General features: G+C 44.7%; 1 protein-coding gene across 1 annotated transcript in view; it reads left to right on the forward strand.

Annotated features, from left to right (window-relative positions):
- The window catches only part of nars1 (asparaginyl-tRNA synthetase 1), a 51,249-nt gene extending 40,830 nt beyond the window's left edge, over window positions 1–10,419 (forward strand). Inside the window, exons 10-15 of the mRNA XM_085974422.1 lie at window positions 954–1,153; window positions 2,564–2,699; window positions 2,963–3,076; window positions 4,397–4,528; window positions 6,425–6,556; window positions 9,977–10,419. Of these exons, the coding sequence (XP_085830548.1) occupies window positions 954–1,153; window positions 2,564–2,699; window positions 2,963–3,076; window positions 4,397–4,528; window positions 6,425–6,556; window positions 9,977–10,108 (846 nt within the window). The 3' untranslated portion in view covers window positions 10,109–10,419. The remainder of the gene's footprint in view (window positions 1–953; window positions 1,154–2,563; window positions 2,700–2,962; window positions 3,077–4,396; window positions 4,529–6,424; window positions 6,557–9,976) is intronic.
- The last annotated feature ends 7,003 nt before the right edge of the window (window positions 10,420–17,422 follow it).

Here is a 17,422-nt window from a genome sequence, read left to right on the forward strand (position 1 = left end):
TGATTTTGATGCGCACACGCTGCCTCTCCTGCGCACGCGTTCGAACTCTGAACCCCTTCTTTCAGGGGAACGGAAGTGCCGGTTTCCCGTGCATGCACAAAACCAGCACTTCCATTGGGCTTACAGGTGAGTACCCCATGCGTACTCACCCGTGGAGACCCGAATTTCTGGGCCAATAGTTTAGAGTAAGTTGCAAGGCTTGTGTTTTTGTTTAAAATAACAACAGAAAATGTTGGTAAAATTCAGCAGGCCAGGGCAGCATTTGTTTTTGTTTGTTGCATTAATACAGTCAATAAGCTAGACAGAATTATAATGTGATCACAAATTATTTAATTCTGATAATCCAAAGAATAGAAAGAGTCTCTGGTGTTAATTTGAGAAAATAGATTGACTTGAAAACGTATGTATTGGCATCTGTTGTTTTTTGCCTCATTTTGTTTTCCCCTCTTTCCACCATATACTGCCTCTTGGTTGAGGCAGATAGATGCTGTTCTTGTATCAGCCACAAGGTCTATTCAGTGTCTCAATACAATGAAAGAGCAACATGGATCGATGTGTGAGAAATGCCTCGCAGCTGTTAAGCTTTTGTACAGATGACTCAGTTTGTGGATCTACTCTGTGGGTAATTGTGTGTGAAAGATTCACATCCCATCACTCTGGATCAGCATGTACCTGCACCAGTGCTGCTCTGTTCATCTGAAAATGTTACAGGCAATCTCTGGCTTTAGGTGACATTGCAAATCAAGCAGAATTAAATAAATTTAATAGAACACTGGAATGTTCCAATACACATTTCAAGCCCTTTTGTAACATGCACTTTTCTGATTTGTGATCAGAGTTTGTCACCTATGACCAATTTAAGCAGGTGCAGTGAGCTATTATTTCAGAGACAGTCACTTTTTTTTCTTCCCCTACATACTAATGATGGTGTACTACATATTTCTCTATTGCAGATCACTCCACCTACACTGGTCCAGACGCAGGTTGAGGGAGGTTCTACACTATTTAAACTGAACTATTTTGGTGAAGAAGCCTTCCTGACACAGTCTTCTCAACTGTACCTGGAGACCTGCATCCCTTCCCTTGGAGATGTTTTCTGCATCGCTCAATCCTACCGTGCCGAACAGTCTCGGACACGCAGACACCTTGCAGAGTCAGTACTGTTTCTTCATTATGTACATTAGCAAATTAACAGGGACCAGCACTGATTCTAAACTAGAGATTGTGGGATGTAAAACCCAGTTCAGAGTTATACGAGTACAATTTATGTGAAGTTGGAGCTAGAAATGGAAACTTACGGAATTTCTGGCTGGTGTTACATGGGTAAATGGCAAAAAAAGTATAAATCTTTCTACCACTTAGTAATATTGTCTTACCTTAAAGTGAAAATTATGTTGCCACAAAACAACATTTTCCATGTAACAATCTGTCCTGTAAGAGATTGACATTGATTCTTTTGTGATTGGACCATAGAAGGTCACTGGCAATGTACTTTGTTTTTCAAGTCTATTTGTTGAATTAAATAGAATGAGCTCTCAGTCCAGTGGAGTGCTCTGTCAAATGGAGGCAGATGTGTATTTTGCAGGATATGAAGTGCCTGCTGTAATAAGTGGACTACTTTGAATTGTTTGCCTAAATAGCTTTTGATCCATGTAATTAAGTTAATGTATTCTAACATTCAGGGACAAAAAAGAATGACTTAAGAATAAAAATGATTGGTATCCAACAATAACTGAAATGTTATTTAAATTGTTTGGTGCAGTACAAAGTCAAAAAGGAGGGCATCCATTTATTCTATTCTAGACTATTTTATCAAGCACAGTTACCTAATGTTTTTCTAAGTATAACGTTAACATTGGAGATCTGCCAAATGCTGAGCCTGACTAATGTCTTGAGTCTTTTGGGGCAGTGTGTGCAGTCTGAAAAGATGCCAAATCTCACTTACTTGCTTTAGTTTTTCTAAATCTCAGAGTGAGCACTATTTTGTGGTCTCTCATTACAGCCTTGGTCCAAACATGGACACGAGCTGAATTCCAGAGATGAGGTCAGAGTGACTGCCCTTGAACTCGAGGCTTAATTCGACCGAGTGTGGCACCAAGGAGCCCTAGTAAAACTGAAGTTAATGGGGATTGAGGGGAGAAACTCTCCAGTGGCTTGAGTCATACCTGGCACAAAGGAAGATGGATGTGGTTGTTGGAGACCAATTATCTCAGCCCTAGGGCATTGCTGCAGGAGATCCCCAGGGTCCTAGGTCCAACTATCTCTGAGCTGTGGTATATCGGTCAAAGAGCTTTCTGAGGGTGGGTTTACATGGGGGGGGAAAGCCATTTACACAAAGCTACTCTGAGCTGCTGGGAACCCAGGCTGTGCCTGCCCCCAGATCACCTCATAATACCTCTAACATTGCCCAGCTAACTGAGCATAGACTGGAGATCGAAATAGGACCGCCATGCTGTTTGTGGCTCATATACTCACTGGATAAACTTTTTAAACTGTTAGGGGAACAAAAAATGTAGGAGAATTGAACCAAAATGGGCGTAAAAATTTCTGTGTTAATTTCCAGGTACGCTCACGTTGAGGCAGAATGTCCATTCATTACTTTCGAGGATCTTCTCAACCGTTTGGAGGACCTGGTTTGTAATGTGGTTGACCGCATCCTGAAGTCACCTTATGGGGAGCTTGTGCGTGAATTGCACCCAGTAAGTAAACCATGTATGTTATATTTTGTGTTGCATGTACCCTATGCGGCTGTATGTTACAGGGAGTTTTATAGTGGCATCTGTGTAAAGTAAGCTTTCAAGAAAAAGTGCAAATTAACTCAGTTTTTCAAAGTTGACTGATTCATGTTAAAGTTTAATGTGTTTGCAAAAACAAATTTAGATTAACGGAAATGTTGCGCTCTCCATCTTGAAGATTCTATTCATTTAATCCCTTTATTCATGTAAAAAAAATTTTCACTCAGGATTTCCAGCCTCCCCAACGCCCATTCAAAAGAATGAACTACACCGAGGCCATCACGTGGCTCAAAGAGCATGATGTGAAGAAAGATGATGGAACCTTCTATGAATTTGGAGAAGTAATTATTTTTCTGGAGTTTGACCATTTTGCTATTGTCGGGAGTGGGGGAGTGTTGCATAGGGTGGAGGTGTTCAGACAATAACTGATTGAGGCACTGCTGTACATGTTGTGGGGTCCTTGTCCAAGAACCATTGCTGAAATTGTGGTTCCCTTTCAGGGACTGTGTTGTGAATTTGGTAGCTTCTGCTTGTAATTGCAATTTTTTTTCTCTCAATTTTTCTTCAGGACACATGTAGAAAATTTGTGTTTAAAACTTAAGTTTTGTAGCTTTGCTGAATGGCTTACAAATATGGTTACTTGCAGATTGAGTTTTCTCATCTAGGTGCTGATTTCAATACATTCCTCTACATTGTTCCTGTAAACGCATTCCTTTTGTTCATTTAATGTTCAGGTCTGTAACTTATCAGATTGTAATCAACCACAGAAGGATCAAACAGGAATTCAAGAAGCAGAATATTGGTGTCTTTTGAGGCCATTAACCTTTCAATCCTTGAAGTAATTTTTTTGTTGCAATTTTATTCCATCCTGAAGGTGGCATTTAGGGTACAGTTGAAAGGGTACTGGCAGCCTCCAGCGCCTCACCCAAGTGACCATTTTCTATATATGCACTAATAGTGTCAGGAGGATTTTGAGGAGAACACCGCGGAACTCAAATTCATCATCCTCATAAGTGCATTTTCCTGTAAGGGTTATTGGATGGTAATAGGGAGTGAAACCCTGGGTGATTCTCCTCCCCCCCCCCCCCCCCGTGAGTCCAAAACCCACCATAACAATTTGTGAATTTGAATTCAATAAATCTGGTAATTTGTGGGCTAGCACCAGAAGATGACCATAAAAGCTACCAGATTGTTGTTAAAACCCAATTGGTTCACTAATGTCCTTCGGCGAAGGGAACCTGCCACCTCAGTCTGGCCTACATGTGTTCCACACTACATGATTGACTCTTACAGACCTCAAGGCAAAAGGCAATAAATACTGCCTTGTCAGTGTCATCCACAGCTCGAGAAGAAATAATTAACAGAGAGTACATGGTCTGTCGACAGATGGAGTTTGATGAGTCCTCTTTTTTTTCATACTTTATATTCTTCAGTTGAGTAGTTCACGGGTAATCTTATTGATCTAGCTGATTCGAAAGTCCAATTTGGTCCTCCTAATGCACAATTAACTCCCAATGTCTGATATTTTTTCCCAAAAGTTCTTCTCGACCAATAGAATAGTACTCTACCAGTTATGTGCAGGTATGCAGATAGCCAAGTTGCTTTAATAGAAGCGTATTAATACTTCGGATAAACTGAACACTTACGGCTTTCTGTCACAGGATATCCCAGAGGCTCCAGAGAGACTGATGACTGATGCAATCAATGAGCCAATACTTCTGTGTCGTTTTCCTGCTGAAATCAAATCTTTCTACATGCAGCGCTGCCCAGAGGATCGCCGGCTTACTGAATCTGTGAGAGCACTTTAGATTTTGCATTGTCATGAAGTGACCATGGATGAGTATTTGAAGCCAATCCTAAAATTACCATGGTCAAATGTGTATGTAAAGAATAAATTATATTTGAGATGTTTGACTTCATTGCCATCATGTGATAACCAACAATAATCACTTATTTATATAGTGCCTTTAACATGGAAAAATAGCTCAGTGCTTCACAGAAGTGTATGAAAAATCCAAAGCCAAGCCAAAGAAGAAATTATTGAGAGGGGTGGTGACAGACTTCGTCAAAGAGATGGGTTTTAAGGAGGACAGAGAGGCTGAGGTGATTGGAGCGGGAGTTCCAGACTCGGGTCTAGGTGGGTGAAAGCACAGTCACCACTGGTGAGACAAAGGGGGAGTGGCATGTACAAGAGGCCAGAGTAAGAAGATGGAGAATTTGGGAAGGGTAGTAAGGCTGGAGGAGGTTACAGTGATGGGGAGAAGCAAGGTCATGGAGGGATTGGAACACAAGGATGATGATTTTGAATTTAAGGCATTGGGGGGACTAGGAACCAATGGGTATAATGGGTGAGCGTGACTTGGTGTGGACTAGGATATGGGCAGCAGGGCTTTGAATGAGCTGGTTTATGGAAGGTGCAGGATGAGAGTCCTGCTCTGAGAGCACTGGAATAATTGAGTCTGGAGGTGACAAAGGCATGAACGAGGTTTTCAGTGACAGATGGACTCGGATAACAGTAAATACGGATGACATTACAAAGGTGGAAATAGGCAGTCCCTGTGATGGAGAGGATATGGGAACTGTCGTTTGAATGCAATGCTGACATTTTTGTACAGCATTCAGCTTAATTTTTTTGGAAAGCTTTTAATTTGCATGTTTTCTTTGTTTCCATTTTCTCCTCGCATTTGTCCAAGTGGTGTCAGCTCCCCTCTGTTCACGCAACTAAGTGGCAGTTCTTCATATTTGAAAGTGAGGACATGACCACTGAGACTGATCCTGTCCTTACGCACTTGCCATACACGAGCACTTTCCAGCAAGTGTCACTATATACCAACAGAAGCAGGAACTCTGACTGATTTTTATGTTCCTTCCCTAGCTGAGGCCAATTGTAAAGTTCCTGTTGTCCCTCTAGTTGAATTCACTTGGTATGTAACCGAGTTCGAACTCGTGACCTTTCTGCTTTGTTTGGCTGAATAACGTACAGGGTACTACGTAGTGCATTTACACCTGAACCAGTGGGGAAACCTGTTTGTGCATTTTCTGAAGAAACTCTCTTTCCCAGGAGATCAAGGTTTTTTTTTTTTCCTTTTAATTACTCACCAACTTACTTCAACTGCAGTTGATGAATTTTGAAGTAAATTGTTGTGGCTTCAAGGATAAATATACTTCTGGTGCGATACTGCACCATACAGACTACAAAGGTCCCAGATTCGATTCCAAGTCTATTTTGCTAGTTGGTCTCAATCAGATTGGCAGTAAGGACGTCACCATTTGTCTTTGCACCCCTGGAGTAGAGGAAAAATATCAGGCTTCACATTGATCACTACCGAGTGACTCCAGCTGGAAAGCGTTCATATGTAGATGTGGAATGAGGACCGATTGGCCTCCGCTGTGAGTTCCTCCCACTCGGAATAGCTTATCGACACGCACCTTTGAGGTTCATGCATGAAGAATGGCCACTTGAATGAAGTACGGGCGGATTGCTGGTGTCTGTGAAACAGTTTCCCGGTCTTCGGGGAGGGGAAAAAACTGTTTGAAAGCAACTGCATCTTGTAGTTGAAAGATCTGTATTAAAGCTGCCAGTGGCATTGCAGTAAATTTTTCTGCTTGTAAGATAAAATGTAAATACTGGAATTTTTCAGATTTAAAATGCTGTACTAATATCAAATATTGTTCCTTTAATTTGCGAGGTTGACGTGCTAATGCCAAATGTTGGTGAGATTGTGGGAGGGTCGATGCGTATCTGGGACAGCAAGGAGCTGTTGGATGGTTACAAACGGGAAGGCATTGATCCTACTCCATACTACTGGTACACTGACCAAGTAAGTTGGAACAATATTTATTAGACTACTTATCGAATTAAGTCCACAGCCTTTCCTCTTCACAGGGAGATTTAGGGGACTGTCCTTTAAATTTCCTATTTTTGTTGTATACTTGACTCTCTTTTGTGAGTATCTGCAGGCACCCATTTTCTGGATGTATGTGCTTGTGTGGCCCCCGTGCCGCCCCCCCCCCCCCCCCCCACCCCAGTGTCTGTGTAGCTTGATACGGAGCCAGTAAATGTACCTGGGAACTCCGTGGCCTGCTTGGGTTAGTATTGCACCATTAGGGGCATTTACCCACCTCAACCTTCATAGGAAAAATAAAAGTGCATTCTCTTTCCCGCCTCCCGCCCCCCCCCCCCCCCCCCGTCCCTCTCCCAGTTGAATAAAATACATTCCAGTAACTTGCTATATGACTTCTCTCACCAATTTGAGATTGAAAGGTTTAAATCGGTATAACTAATTGTTTGCTTCTAATTTAGATAAATCTGTGTAATCATCATATTCTAGTCCTAAGTTTATTCACGTGGATTAATTAGATTCATTATTTTTAATTTCTAGATTTTTCTGTAATTTTTATAACATTGACTTTTCTCCCTAAATGTGTACTATTAATTTGATCTCCCTAATTTTATGTGGGTTTGTTTTTTTTCCCCAAAATTATTTTCCTTGGCAATTTTCCCTTTCTCCTGAAGATGTGGATTCCTTACTTTGAGATGTTGTGATGGTGCTACACAAGCCTTTTATTTTGCACAGTGATCGTTGGGAATCCACACTGTTTCACAAAGTGGCCATTCTTCGTGTGTGAGGTACACACACTGTCAATTTGGTCCACTTCACCACACCCTTGCCTCTAATTCAGGAAGGAGGTTGCAGGTTCGAGCTCCACTCAAGGACTCTAGTTGTAATTCAGTCTAAAACTTCAGTGCAGTACTGAGAGAGTGCTGCACTGTTAGATGAGTCCCTACTTCATGTTCCAGTAGTCCAATTGGTTGTTGATTTTTCTCTTTTTTAAATGCAATGAGTCACTCAATATCCTGGACAACATTCCATCACCAGAAATAAATTGATTATTTGTCTCATTGCTGTTTATTATTATAAAGGAAAATTTGGCAGCCAATTTTCTCACAATCACTTCAAAGTAATTCATTGTTGTGAAGCACTTTGAGATGTTGTGATAAGGTGCTACACAGGTGCAAGCCTTTTTTTTTTTGCAGTGATTGTTGGCAATTCTGGGGACACTGCAGCCAAGCCTCAATTGACACTCATTTCCTGTGCTCTTCCAGAACTGGTCACTGGACAACAATCAAAAGCAGTCCGTAAGGGTGACCCCGCGCTTCCGGTCGCTTGTCACTTTAATTCTCCGCTCCACTCCCACTCTGACCTCTCTGTCCTCGGCCTCTTGCACTGTTCCAATGAAGCTCAACATAAGCTCGAGGAACAGCACCTCGTGTTTCAATTAGGCACTTTACAGCCTTCCGGACTCAACATTGAGTTCAACAATTTCAGACTATAACCCCATCCCCAATTTTTTCAGGCGGCGGGTGTTGATGGTTTTGCCGTCCGCATTTGGAATATTTAACCACACCTGCCTTCCTCCCTATCACAGACTGTCCCTTTTATTCTTTCCTCCCCACCCCCTTTCCCTGCCCCTGCCCCTGCACCTGCTTAAAACCTGTTACATCTCTAACATTTTCCAGTTCTGATGAAGGGTCATGGACCTGAAACGTTAACTCTGTTTCTCTCTCCACGGATGCTGCCTGACCTGCTGAGTGTTTCCAGCATTTTCTGTTATTTTAATCAAAAGCAGGACCCTTGAACATTTTTCCCCCTCCTGCAACCTAAGAGCGCTGAGGCTAAAGGTGAAATGTAGCACACCTACCGCTGTCCTTCGAACGCAGCAAAGAGTGGGGATTGAATCTATGACCTTCCCAGTCTTTGTGAATTAAAAGAAAAATGAACTTGCACATTTATTTAGCATCTTTCACATTCTTGCAACATCCCAAAATATTTCACAGCAAATTAAATACTTTTGAAGTATGTTTGCTGTTATGTACGCAAGCATTGCAGCCATAGGCACTATAAGTGCAAGTTGTCGTTGGCTACGTTCCCACAAACCTCAATAAGATGAATCATAGAAGTTTATGGCACAGGAGGAGGCCATTCAGCCCATCGTGTCTGTGCCAGCCTAAAAGGAGCTATCCAGCCTAATTGCACTTTCCAGCTCCTGGTCTGTAGCCTTGTATGTTACGGCACTTCAAGTGCATAGCCAAGTACTTTTTAAATGCGTTGAGGGTTTCTGCCTCTACCACCCTCTTGGGTAGTGAGTTCCAGACCCCATCACCCTCTGGGTGAAAACAGTTCTTCTCAAATCCCCTCTAATCCTTCTACCAATTATTTTAAACCTCTGGTTATTGACCTCCCTGCTAAGGGAAATAGGTCCTTCCTGTAAACTCTAGGCTCCTCGTAATTTTATACACCTCAATTCAATCTCCCCATAGGTTCCTCAGTTCCAAAGAAAACAACCCCAGCTTATCCAATCTTTCCTCATAGCTAAAGTTCTCCAGTCCTGGCAACATCCTCATAAATCTCCTCTGTACCCTGATGCGCTATCAATTACCCATAAAAGACAGAGAGTTAGGAGAGTAACTAAAAGGCTTTTATTAGCAAAGAACAGAGCATGCCTCTCGTGGTTGACTGGGTTCCAAGAAGGCAGGGGGCTGCAGAGCAATCACCTTTATACCTGGGCCTGTGGGTGGAGCCAGGGGCGGAGCCAGCAGAGACATGCTGAGGCATGCATAGGTACAACAGTGTGCAACAACAACAATAACTGGTTTACCACATTCCCTCTCTGGTGCAGTCATATCTTTGCTGTAATGTGACCAGAACTGTACGCAGTACTCTAGCTGTGGCCTAACTGACCCCGTTTATCTTTTTTTGGTGGTAAATAAGGTGTAAATATTGTCCAAAAGTCTGGGGGGAACTCCCTGCTGTTCTTTGAAAAGTGCCATGGGATCTTGTACGTATCCTTGAATAGGCTGACTCACCTTGCTTTAGCTTTAATGTCTCATCTGAAAGATGGTACCTCCGACAGTGCACCACTGTACTAAATTGTCGGTCCAGATTAAGCATCCTAGTGGGGCTCGAACCCACCACCTTCTGACTCTGGAAGATCCAAGCTGAAGCTTTTTAAGAAATTTGGCGAACTATATTCATGAAAGTAATTTACTGATTTTTGTTAATGAAATCTGGACTAGAAAAGGTTTGAGCACTGCTCTTTGATGCATGTACTTCAAAATTATTCCTAGTATTAGCTTGTAGCTACATGAAGAATGAATATCTTGTTGACTAGATACCTGTTTGGTTGACTTTGATTTTTGCATTTCCTGGTACACTCATTGGTATTCTTCTTCTTCCTAGCGTAAATATGGAAGTTGTCCTCATGGTGGTTATGGCTTGGGTCTGGAACGTTTCTTAACATGGCTTCTCAACAGACACCATATTCGGGATGTATGTTTGTACCCACGCTTCATTCAGCGTTGTAAACCATAACATCTGCTTGGTGCAACACTGCAAAATAAAATTAATTTAACGTACATTGCCTCTTCCTTTTAAAAACAAAACTGTTAAATGCACAGCAGATCCATCAGCATCTGAAAACACAGACTTCCCTATTTGATTTCAGGTAGAGTCTCTGTCAGCTGTACCCCTGCTTTTGGTTCTCTGTATTTTAAGAATTGCTTAAACACTGGAAAATAACGTACCTTTGTCACCAGTGAGCTTCCTTGCCTTTATATGTAATTGTAGTTTTCAGAATGCCTATGTTCATAATTTACAGCAACAATAAATTTTCATGAACAATGTTCTGTCTATGGGTTTTATTTTTCTGTGAATTCCCCAGTTCTATTATAGTTTCTGCAAAGCATACATAGTTAACTACTAATGACTGATCTGTTTTGTTAACAGATAAAGGATGCATTACAGGAATGTTGTTTATTGCTGCAGTGCCCTCAAACTGATTACTGCGCTATGAAAATTGTCCCCCTCTTCAGCATATTGTATACGGAGTCATTCAAAAAGAACCTGGTGCCGCTACCCCAATAAATTAACTAGTAAGTTAAAGCACTGCCAGTGTAACGCTAAGCCATACAGACCAGAAGGCCCCAAGTTCACTTCCTAGTCAGTTTAAGGTTAGCTGATCTCATTCTGGAGTTCAGAGAAATTTCAGCCAGCATTCCCCTTCCTGATTGCTATCCACTGACCCCTGCTTAAAAAGTGCCTATATGTGGACATCGCCTGAGGACTCCCATTGGGTTTGGTTATGATTTCCTCCATGATTGAGTAGCCTACCAACACTCTGCCCAGCTTGCACATTAAGGGAAAAAGTATCTCTGGGCTGCTGATGCCAGTGGAACTATACTCCAGCAAGAGTTGGAGACTGAGGGGGATGGGAATAGAGGATCATGCTGATGGAGTTAGATGAGGAAAGCCAGGAGGAGGCTTGAGTGGAGCATAAACGCCAGCATAGACTGGTTGGGCCAAATGTGCTGTATATCCTATGTAATTTACATAGTGCCTTAAACGTCCTCGGGATGTCCCAAAGTGCTTCACAGCCAATTAATTACTTTTTGAAGCGTAGCGGGAGGACTGCTGTTCAAATGATTTGCAGAGTCACTCGGTGCAGTTAGACAGGTTTTGCCTCTTTCCTGGAGTGTTTGGATGTTCGGTTTCTAATTGACAGGCATAGGAGGTTTGAAGTAATTATCTTCACTATAATGTTCTACAATTCAGTTTTTAACCTAAATATTATTTCATCTAGTGAAATAACCATCATAGCATTTGTAGCACGAGGGGAAAGAAGTGCTGATAGATATAAACGGTACAGCAAATGTGTCTGAAATTGATCATATACAGACCTATAACAGCCATGGTATTATTTGAAAGAGTAAGGGAGATCTCCCAGTGTCCTGGCCAACATTTACCCCACAATCAACACTATTATTTATCTCATTGCTGTCCGTGGACTTGCTGTACATAAATTGGTTGCTGCATTTATCTACAAAACAACAGTGACTGAGGGAAGTGGCGGTAGGGATTGTGGATGCATTGGTAATTTTCCTAAACTCCCTGGACTCGGCAAAGGTCCCGGCAAACTGGAAAACTGCTAATGTAACACCCTTATTTAAAAAGGGCAGTAGACAGAAGGCTGGAAACTATAGACCGGTTAGCCTAACATCTGTGGTAGGTAAAATTTTGGAGTCCATTATTAAGGAGACAGTAACAGGACATTTGGATAATCATAATTTAATAGGACAAAGTCAGCATGGTTTTATGAAGGGGAAGTCATGTTTGACAAATTTGCTGGAGTTCTTTGAGGAAGTAACATATAGGGTGGATAAAGGGGAACCAGTGGACGTAGGGTATTTAGACTCCCAAAAGACATTTGACAAGGTGCCACACAAGATTATTGCTTAAGATAAAAAATCACTGGATTGGGGGTAATATTCTGGCATGGATAGAGGATTGGCTATCTAACAGAAGGCAGAGAGTTGGGATAAATGGTTCATTCTCAGACTGGCAATCAGTAACTAGTGGTGTTCCGCAGGGGTCAGTGCTGGGTCCCCAACTCTTTACAATCTATAAACGATTTGGAGGAGGGGACCGAGTGTAACATATCAAAGTTTGCAGATGATACTAAGATGGGAGGGAAAGTAGTGAGTGAGGAGGACATAAAAAACCTGCAAGGGGACATCGACAGGCTAAGTAAGTGGGCAGAGATTTGGCAGATGGAATACAATACTGGAAAGTGTGAGGTTATGCACTTTGGCAGGAAAAATTGTAGAGCAAGTTATTATCTTAATGGCAAGAAACTGGAAAGTACTGAAGTACAAAGGGATCTGGGGGTCCTGGTGCACGAAACTCAAAAGGTTAGTATGCAGGTGCAGCAAGTGATTAAGAAGGCCAATGGAATGTTGGCTTTCATTGCTAGGGGGATAGAATATAAAAATAGGGAGGTATTGCTTCAGTTGTACAAGGTACTGGTGAGACCGCACCTGGAATACTGCGTACAGTTTTGGTGTCCATACTTAAGAAAGGACATACTTGCTCTCGAGTCAGTACAAAGAAGGTTCACTCGGTTAATCCTGGGGATGAGGGGGTGGTCATATGAGGAGAGGTTGAGTAGATTGGGACTCTACTCATTGGAGTTCAGAAGAATGAGAGGCGATCTTATTGAAACATATAAGATTGTGAAGGGGTTGGATCGGGTGGATGCAGGGAAGATGTTCCCGATGATGGGTGAAACTAGAACTAAGGGGCATAGTCTTAGAATAAGGGGCTGCTCTTTCAAAACTGAGATGAGGAGGAACTACTTCACTCAGAGGGTGGTAGGTCCATGGAATATGCTGCCCCAAAAAGCTGTAGAAGCTACATCATTACATAAATTTAAAACAGAAATAGACAGTTACCTAGAAGTAAAGGGAATTAAGGGTTACGGGGAGCGGGCAAGAATTTGGACATGAGTCTAGGTTCGGATCGGTCATGGCCCTGTGGGGAGCGGAGCGGGCCCAGGGGCCGTGTAGCCTGATCCTGCTCCTATTTGGTGTGTCTAATTCTGTTAGATTCAGGAGATGGTTCTGTGATAGTAGATTGGCGGTTAGGATCAGATCAGCCATGATCTTATTGAATGGCGGAGCAGGCTCGAGGGGCCGATTGGCCTACTCCTGCTCCTATTATGTCCTTATAAACATTGATTTTCTGTTGATTTAAAAAGCACTGGAGGTCACAGTGGAGGTTTGTTGAGTTGAAATCGGGGGAACACCCACCCCTCCCTCAAAAATCAGAAGGTTATCCAACGATATATAAATATGCTACCACCTGGACCAACACAACATAGCCTAAGGGTACTGTCTAGTTCAGATATAGTTTGCAATGTTAATTTATTGTACATTATAGCTGATGTATTGTCAATTTCTAATTATATATCGCCAATTACCTGATGTGGCTCTTCACGACTAAGATCCAGTTTAATAACTTTTTTTGGCGTCTTCCAGATTCTTCTCCCGACGCAATGCATCTTCCAGCTGTTAGAAAGAATATAGATTTTGAAATAAGATCTGTTACTAGAAAAAAGTAAAAATGTATACAATCCCCCCTCTCCTCACAAAAAAATTAGCAAATACCAATAATTCTGTAGAATTCCCAGCACACCCTAACCCAAGCTGCTTGGGTTCTACATATTACATAGAATATACCTTCCCTCTATCATAAGGTCAGAAGTGGGGATGTTTGCTGATGATTGCAGTGTGTTCATTTCCATTCACAACTCCTCAGATAATGAAGCAGTCTGTGCCCGAATGCAGCAAGACCTGGATGACATTCAAGCTTGGGCTGATAAGTGGCAGGTAACATTCGCGCGACACAACTGCCAGGCGATGACAATCTCCAAAAAGCAAGTCTAATCACCGCCCCTTGAAATTCAACGGCATTACCATCGCCGAATCCCCTTGGGGGGTCACCATTGACCAGAAACTTAACTGGACCAGCCACATAAATACTAGAGCAACAAGAGCAGGTCAGAGGCTGGGTATTCTGTGGCAAGTGTCTCACCTCCTGACTCCCCAAAGCCTTTCCACCATCTACAAGGCACAAGTCAGGAGAGTGATGGAATACTCTCCACTTGCCTGGATGAGTGCAGCTTCAACAACACTCAAGAAGCTCGACACCATCCAGGACAAAGCGGCCCGCTTGATGGCACCCCATCCACCACCTTAAACATTCACTCCCTCCACCACCGGTGTACCGTGGCTGCAATGTGTACCATCTACAAGATGCACTGCAGCAACTCACCAAGGCTTCTTCGGCAGCACCTCCCAAACCAACGACCTCTACCACTTAGAAGGACAAGGGCAGCAGGCACATGGGAACACCATCACCTGCAAGTTACACACCATCCTGACTTGGAAATATATCAACGTTCCTTCATCGTCGCTGGGTCAAAATCCTGGAACTCTCTCCCCAACAGCACTGTGGGGGTACCTTCACCATAAGGGCTGCAGCAGTTCAAGGTGGCCGCTCACCACCACCTCCTCAAGGGCAAATAGGGATGGGCAATAAATACTGGGCTTGCCAGCGACACCCACATCCCTGGAATGAATAAAAGAAAACACAGAAACAGGCCATTAGGCCCAACTAGTCTGTGCTGCTGTTTGTACTCCACACAAGTCTCCTTCCATTCACCTCAACTCAGCTCTTCAGCGTTACTTTCTATTCCCTTTTTTCTCATGTACTCATCTAGTTTCCTTTTGAAAGCATCTAAGCTATTTGCGTCAATCACTTACTATGGTAGCGAGTTCCACATTCTACGAAAAGATATTTCTCTATTTCCCTTTTGAATTCACTAGTAACTATCTTGTATTTATGGCCCCTAGTTTTGGATTCTCCCACAAGTGGAAACATTCTCTCCACATCTACTCTATCCAACCCATTCATAATTTTAAAGATCTCTATCTGGTCTCCTCCAAGTCTTCTCTTTTCTGAAGAAAAATGCCCCAACCTATTCAATATTTTCTGACATCTGTAATCTCTCAGTTCTGGTACCATCCTTGTAAATCTTTTTTTTGCACTTCCTCCAGTGCTTCTCTGTTCTTCTCATAGTACGAAGACCAAAACTGTGCATAGTACGCTTAAGAAAGAAGCATTTATATAGCGCCTTTCACGACCACCGGACGTCTCAAAACGCTTTACAGTCAACAAAGTACTTTTGAAGTGGAGTCACTGTTGCAATGTGGGAAACGCGGCAGCCAATTTGCGCACAGCAAGGTCCCACAAACAGCAATGTTATAATGACCAGATAATCTGTTTTCATTATGTTGGTTGAGGGATAAATATTGGCCAGGACACCGGGGATAACTCCCCTACTCTTCTTCGAAATAGTGCCATGGGGGGGAGGGGAGGGGAGGGGGGAAAGAGGGGGGGGAGAAAGGGGGGGAGGGGAGTGGGGGAGCCAGCAGACCCTCTTCCCCCCTGTAGGCGATGGCTCTGCTGAGCTCCGTGCCGCCCCACGCACTGACAGGCCGAGCGCAGCGCCCCGGTGAGCCCGAGCCCCGCCCTCCCGAGACCGGGCTTGAGACAGCCGATTGCGGCTGGCCGGGCCCGGTTGCCTTGGTAACCCTCCTCCCCTCTCCGCCTCCCGATCTCCGGGCTTGAGATGGCCGATTGCGGCTGGCCAGGCCCGGTTGCCTTGGTAACCCTCCTCTCCGCATCCCGCCCCCCCCTCCCCAAAATGAAGCGCGAGGAGGTTGCAGTGAGCCCAGCCAGCCTTTACCAAGATGGCTGGCCGCTGGTTCGGAATCGGGCCCAGCGGTGGGGGGGGGGTGAGGGGTGGGAGGAGCTTGTCACAAAACAATTGCCTAGGGTCCAGCATAGCTGGCAACAGATGCCCAGGCTTCGAGGCCTACCTGCAAAAACGGGGAAAGGTAGGAAAATTAATGAGATTAGATAAAAGATTTAGAAAGTAATTAACTTTTTTAAAAAACAATGTGTTTTAAAAGCAACTTTTTTTTTAAAGACGCAGAAAGCGGGAAAAAAATGAAAAGTTTGGAATCAAGATGGCGGCAACTCACCTCGGTTCAGAACGATACGGCCCACCCACACACGACCGTCAGGTCACCGAAGCGTAGGATTGGCCAATCGTCCCGTCACGCGACTCCAGGAGGGCTCGCCCACAAGCGCCAGGAACCCGCCCCCGCCACGCAGCGATTGGTCGACCGTCGGGTCGCTCGACTGTACGATTGGTCGACCTCGACGTCACTCGATGCTAATGAGCGGATAATGAGCGGAATGTTGAACGTTTTTGGATACCGCGGGCGCAATTTTTGTCTTGCCATAACGTAAATATGCTTATGACGGTTCTGGAATCGTAAGCTTTCTTTCGATGTAACACACGTGTAGGTACGCTCTATAACTTTCGAGTTTATACAATACAGACAGACAGACGGAATGACAGACAGACAGATTGACTGCTTTATATATATAGAAGCTGGAGTGCCCGGCGGTGCCGAGGCTTTTTCGAGGGCATGTTGTTGTTGGAAGAGAGAGAGCGACTGGGGGGGAAGAGAGAGAGCGACTGGGGGGGGAAGAGAGAGAGCGACTGGGGGGGGAAGAGAGAGAGCGACTGGGGTGGAAGGGAGAGAGCGACTGGGAAGGGGGGGAAGGAGGAGGGTGGGGAAGGTGGGGGGAAGGAGGAGGGGGGAAGACGGGGGGGAAGGGGAGAGAGAGCGCGACGGGGAGGGGAGGAAGGGGGGGTGGGAGAGGGGAGGGGTGGGGGAGAGGGGAGGAGGGGGGGAGCCAGCAGACCCTCTCCTCACTGCGGCCGATGGCTCCGCTGAGCTCCGTGCCGCCCCACGCACTGACATGCCGAGCGCAGCGCCCCGGTGAGCCCGAGCCCCGCCCTCCCGAGACCGGGCTTGAGACGGCCGATTGCGGCTGGCCGGGCCCGGTTGCCTTGGTAACCCTCCTCCCCTCTCCGCCTCCCGATCTCCAGGCCTGGGCCTGAGACGGCCGATTGCGGCTGGCCGGGCCTGGTTCCCTTGGTAACTCTCCGCCTCCCGATCTCTGGGCCTGAGCGGCCGATTGCGGCTGGCGAGCCCGGTTGCCGGGGTAACCCTCTCCGCTCCCCCTCCCCTTCCGAATGAAGCGCGGGGAGGTTGCAGTGAGCCCAGCCAGCCTTTACCAAGATGGCTGGCCGCTGGTTCGGAATCGGGCCCAGCGGGGGGGGTGGGGGGTGAGGGGTGGGAGGAGCTTGCCACAAAACAATTGCATAGGGTCCAGCATGGCTGGCAACAGACGCCCAGGCTTCGAGGCCTA

The sequence above is a fragment of the Somniosus microcephalus genome, chromosome 2 (assembly GCF_052327205.1).
Source record: "Somniosus microcephalus isolate GS21.2 chromosome 2, FLI_Smic_1.0, whole genome shotgun sequence".
In the NCBI taxonomy this organism is placed as follows: domain Eukaryota; kingdom Metazoa; phylum Chordata; class Chondrichthyes; order Squaliformes; family Somniosidae; genus Somniosus; species Somniosus microcephalus.